At 35.7% G+C, this 5,856-nt stretch overlaps 1 protein-coding gene across 3 annotated transcripts in view; it reads right to left on the bottom strand.

Moving 5' to 3' along the window:
- LOC106474193 (DNA-binding protein D-ETS-4-like) overlaps positions 1-5,856 on the bottom strand; it is a 19,618-nt gene that overhangs the window by 6,498 nt on the left and 7,264 nt on the right. For 2 of the 3 annotated variants that reach the window (XM_022402549.1, XM_022402550.1), the window contains exons 2-3: positions 5,111-5,732; positions 1,053-1,250 (exon numbers count right to left, since the gene is read on the bottom strand). In XM_022402549.1, coding sequence (XP_022258257.1) covers positions 1,053-1,250; positions 5,111-5,732 — 820 coding nt within the window. The remainder of the gene's footprint in view (positions 1-1,052; positions 1,251-5,110; positions 5,733-5,856) is intronic. The other variant, XM_022402551.1, reaches the window with a different exon arrangement.

Below are 5,856 nucleotides of genomic sequence, written 5' to 3'. Positions count from 1 at the left end.
AAAGAGTCAACAAGTCCACTTACTCCTGTGATGTAAAGAGTCAACAAGTCCACTTACTCCTGTGATATAAAGAGTCAACAAGTCCACTTACTCCTTTGATGTAAAGAGTCAACAAGTCCACTTACTCCTGTGATATAAAGAGTCAACAAGTCCACTTACTCCTGTGATGTAAAGAGTCTATTTGGGTTGAGATTGTGAAACCCACGGGATTAAAAACTGCTAAGTGTTTTAAATTGGTAGAAGATGGGTAACTACTAGGGATGTTGGGTGGAACACACCTTAAAACAGGTGCTTACTGTAAACCAGGTCGAACGTGTTCACTTATGTGAGGAAATCCCCCAAGCTTCGAGAAAAGATAGGAAATAAAGTCGAATTTTTGGCACATGACCAAATACATTTCCTGTCGTGCTTATTTGTGTACGCTCCCATGCCATCGGACACGTAGAGCAAACGTAAGAATGCACGTGAAACTGATGCAAAATTGCTTCTCAACTGTAACCAGAAGTAATGTGACGTCATTTACTAAAGGGCACATTCAATGAATGATGATGAAAAATTATTCCTCAACGGTAACCAGAGGTATTGTGACGTCACTGAGTAAAGGGTACATCAAAATGATGCAAAATTATTTTTCCAACGGTAACCAGAGGTATTGTGACGTCACTGACTAAAGGGTACATCAAAATGATGCAAAATTATTCCTCAACGGTAACCAGAGGTATTGTGACGTCACTGACTAAAGGATACATCAAAATGATGCAAAATTATTTTTCCAACAGTAACCAGACGTCACTGACTAAAGGGTACATCAAAATAATGCAAAATTATTTTTCCAACGGTAACAAGGAGAAGTGCGACGTCAATAAGTAAACAAAATATGGATATTAAATTTGGAAATAAAGGTTTCCAAAAATATATCAAGAAACGATTCTGTCAAGTGAAGAAAACATGTTACTGTTAGTTATAAAAGTTTAATTTTTGATAACTGTATAAAAGAGAGTTTATATAATGTTCGACCTGCTAGGTGATAAATGTTGAAGGTCTTTTCTCACCTGTTTTCCAGATATCTAACTGTGCATACAAAGTTTCTCCCCCTTGAGGAGCCCGACGACGGAATTCATCCTCAGGGATGGAACAAAGAAGCAGACCGTTCATGGAGAAGAAGTCCAACAGTATGCTGGGAAGGCCATATTGTTTTAAAGTCCATACAAACCAAGCTCGAACATCATCAGCGGACCAATTTACGGGGTCTGGAAAAAGAATAAAGAAAAAAAAAACGGTTGATTCCTGTCGGAAATGAACTACATGTTGCCGAAGGTTCTACTTCGAAAACAAAGCAAAACCTAAAACAAGCCCTTAGTGGAAAGGTTACATTAAACCATCAGATAAGTTCCACACTATTGTTTACACCTTCAAGTATCTATTATAAAATCAAACTCTTAAGTTTAAAAAAGGAAAAACAAAACAAAAAAACCTTTGATACAATGGTTTATTAATAAAATCTAGGAAAAACTTTAAGTTGACACAACGTTTCAGGCCTAAATCCTTCTTCGGTTGATGTCTGTTAAAGTCGTACATACAGAACACGTACGATCAAACTCTGACATGCGTTTTCAACAATAACTTTTATGTCATGTCACTTAGCAACAAAAGTATAACCTAATATTGTTGTTAGTCTGTGTAGTACAAGAGTAAAATGAAATGTATACACAGTGCAACAGAAAAAAAAATAATTTCTTAACTTCGTGTCTCCGTTGATTAATTAAAAAGTTTGTCTTATATGTGTTTCTAAAAATTAGGGTTCGTTAAACAGTCGATTTTAAAAAATTATATTTTGGCCAATCAGACGTGTTTATTGTTTAGATTTTTCGTTGGCTATGGTTTATTTGATAACTAGCTTTCAGTGACTAGTCAAAGACGGGTTGGAGTTTTGTAAAATAACACCTGGGGGCCTCCGCCCTTTTTTTCAACATAATATTTAAATTACGAAATACAAAGGTCTAACGCTAGGTCATAGGATAACATATTGATTATATTAAAGACGGTAAAGTTTAGTCCTAACTAGAGTAAAAACATACACAAGTTACCGTGTTAATTTATCTCTTTTATCCAATATAGGCCATACTTAATAAAGGCTTAACTAATGTTAGGCTTAAGACAAGTGGACTTAAAGATTTCGGTGTTTGTGATTAGAATATTTTTGTACTGATTTGAAATTGAAAGTTCTGATACATCAGTTTAATACTTGGCATTCGTTTGCTTCCTGTTAAGTTGGTTAGCTGGAAATATTATCGATCGCGGTTTAGGCCTATGATTCTCTACTTATAGATGCAACGTTGTAATAAGTAAACTAGTTTTGCAGACAATCTTTTGCGGATGTCTGCTAGTAATGTCATAACTGATTGAAAAAATAAATAAATAAAATAAACGGAAATAAACTCTCGATGTTCAAAATTTAGCCACTATGTATAGTGATTTTCTAGGACTATTAACAATTAATTGTGGTATTTTATCTGTCCATTCCTTTTCAAATTATGATACGCACATACATGTTCAAAGTTAAAGTATGCATTGGCCGGGGCTAATCTTTTTCTTACTCTGTGATATATGCCAAGTATACTGACACAAAGTTAAATAAAATAAATTGTATTGAGTTCTATGAAACCAATATCTAGAAAAAATTTGTCTTTCGACCACAAAGAGGTTGTGTGATTTTGCAGGTAGAAAAAAAAGTCCAACACTTCACTGATGAAACAAATATTGAGGTTGTAGCACACACGTGATGTGTACGGCAAATAGTACTAATTACTGAGCGAATCAATGTTCACAAACAATATATCTCGTGCATGCACTGACCGTAACATTAGACATGATAATTTTATGATCTTACAAGCTCTACTTCTTATTTATAACATACGCCAGCTTGCTTTATAAAATACGAAATGCATTTTTCACGTTTATTAATTGTTCCTTTCATTAACAATATTTCTATACTATTTATTATATCGAACATAATCACGTTTATTTTCTTTTAATTTGTTGGTAATTATTAAACTTTGTATTATAAAGATTGATTTGGATTGTTAGCTTAGTATTTCTATTTATATCTAACCTAAATTCCTAAGTTAGCCGACCCTGGGAGATATTTTTGGGTTTACGGCCGAAAATGTCGTTAACAGCAACTGACAAAACAATACATTCTAATCACTCTAAGTAAACAGCTTACTCTGATCAGAAGTTCTTTTAACGATAGAAAACACAATATTTGCAACTGACTTCCAAAAATTCTGAAGAGATTGCTATAAAACATACTTAAAATTATGTTTAAATTGAATTGATTGAATATCTATTTTTTTTATTTTTATGAAATAAGAGCTGATAATAAATGCACGTTAACTTGTTTTGACTACAGTTTATGACGCACAAGTCTGGTTACGGTACCATGGGATACCTGCGCTTTATCCCCCGTCGATTTTAGAGTTGTAAGTTCGTGAACTTCCTACTGACCAACCGGGGGACTGTGGTTGTGTCGATAACGACCAATTAAATACACGAATGGTGATTTATTCTAAGCATTCAATAAAACATAAAATGATCAAATTTATATAGTCGCTAGAAGCTTCAACTGGACATCCTCAAAAGAACTGTGGGCTTCGAAGTGCTCAGCTTGTGAAACTCGAATATTTGTTAACTACGTGTAATGCAGTAAGCCTCGAGTAGCGATGGATACTCCTAACAGGAGCTCACCATTATATACAGTCTACAAATGTAAATCTAAACTTTATTTGTTAAAAAGAACAAAATATAACAAAGACGTTTAATAAAAACAAGCTATCTATTTTAATTTTTCTAAATAGAAATGACACGTTTTCGCAAAATTGTGAAGAAGAAAACAGACATTTTCGCGAAATTTGCGCGGGGGGGGGGGCACTTTTTCGCGGAATATTAAAATTCGCGAATAAGAAAACGGAAAGCGGACTGATATATCAAACTCAAACGGAATGAACAGTAGAATAATATGAAATAGATCAGGTGGCTGTAATAGCTTCAGATATCGTAAATAATTTCAATTTGACGAGATCGTTGTTATAGATTAAAATATCCTCGAAGTACCTTTTTTCGTCTATACTTTACAGATAACTAACGAGGTATGATGCCATAATTATATGGCAAGGTTTCATCAATACACAACTGATATTACCATAAAAAACAAGCAACAAATACGACAAGAGCAGCAGTGGAAATGAACAAATAAAAAAAAAATCGCAAGATATCCTTATGTTTTTGAATCAAATAATCTATATCATTAGGTGTGCTTTGAAATATATCTTCATGCCCCTTCATAAGATATTCATTTCAGAGTATCTTATTCTACACATTATTAACCCTACAATGTCGTTTTCTAGATAAGCTACTGTTTGATTTCTGAATGCTCAGTCACGTATAAACAACTTCAAATTATAAAATCTATAATTCATGAAATAATACTGAGTAAGCAAGGTTGTCTGAGCCACCAATTACATCCACGAAGACGTCAACTACGTAGTCCAAAAGTTCACTGATCCAATCAACACTTGACCTACGTGTATAACCCCACCCTTAAACTTGAGAAAGCAGAGGCGAGAAGGAAGGGCGTGTTGTACCAACATTTTCAATCATGACAAGAGCAATATTTTCGTAACATTTAAACAAAAAAAAGTCATTTTTGTAAAGTTTAAGGAAGGGCTCTCTCGTAAAGAGATTTGACAACGTGACTAAACGCCTGCACGTATAAATTAACCTTCTACAGGTAAAAATAAAACTACCATAAGTTAGAGTAATTAATGCATCACACCGATCCCATTTTACTTCGACACGTACATCAACTTACCTCCAGGAAAACAGACGACATTAGAAATATATACATTACACTCACAGTAATCATAAAGTTTCAAAGGAAAAACAAACGAGTTTCACGTTTAAAACTTGGGCCTCAAACTCTAAGCTCACGTTCTCAATTCGTACTGCTTGTTTAGAAACGCAGCTCTCATCAGTAGAGTCTATTGACATTCACTATTAGTAATTAAATGCCCTGAAAATACGATTTTGAAACAGTTCGGAACCAACCTACCGTGCGCTATACCAAGCACCTGACAAGCTAGGTCTATGTCACGAGAGACCTGCTCCATTGCTAGGTACTGAACTTGTTGAAATTTCTCTTGAGATAACTGGCAAGAGTTGGCTAACTCATCCTCAGTCTTTCCCAGGCTTCGTAGAGCTTCGTAAGGCGACAAGTTATCATCCGACAACTCGCGTTTGATTTGACCCGGAGAAATGGGCATAAACTGTGGGTTGTTGAACTCACCGGACGGGTCTTTCGTTGGCTTGGGTAGAGGAAGGGAAGACTCGTACAGTGTAGGGCTCTCGGCAGAGGTAGAATTGAAGGAAGCGGCCGGAGAGGGTATACTCACGTTGACCGCCCACTGGTTGGAAGTAGCTGTCGCGTCGGGTTTCGTAGAGCTACTGCCTCCAAGCCCGTCAGAAACTACGGGAAGGTTACCGTAAGAGGGCAGTTTGGAATTATACATATATAGGCTTTGCTGGGAGCTGAATTTTGGCTTAGTGGATCCTTGAATAGGAACTTTCTCGTCTCGCCACCAAGCGTCCAAATCAGACATGAAACAATGTTCTAAGGACAGAGGACTGTCGAGGTCACAAGCTCCGTGGCTAGGACTAGGGACCAACTGCGGTCTCTAAAAAAAAAAAAAAAAAAGGACAATTTATTCCACAGCAACTAATGAAAACAAGAAAAGAAAAACAAAAAAGCAGAAACAGACCACACAAAAATTTACTCAGGATTGTAAGAAAATCTAATGA

Source organism: Limulus polyphemus, unplaced genomic scaffold (genome assembly GCF_000517525.1).
Source record: "Limulus polyphemus unplaced genomic scaffold, Limulus_polyphemus-2.1.2 Scaffold6935, whole genome shotgun sequence".
Taxonomy (NCBI): domain Eukaryota; kingdom Metazoa; phylum Arthropoda; class Merostomata; order Xiphosura; family Limulidae; genus Limulus; species Limulus polyphemus.
Note: the sequence above shows the minus strand (reverse complement) of the source record. Positions and strands in the feature narration are given on the sequence as shown.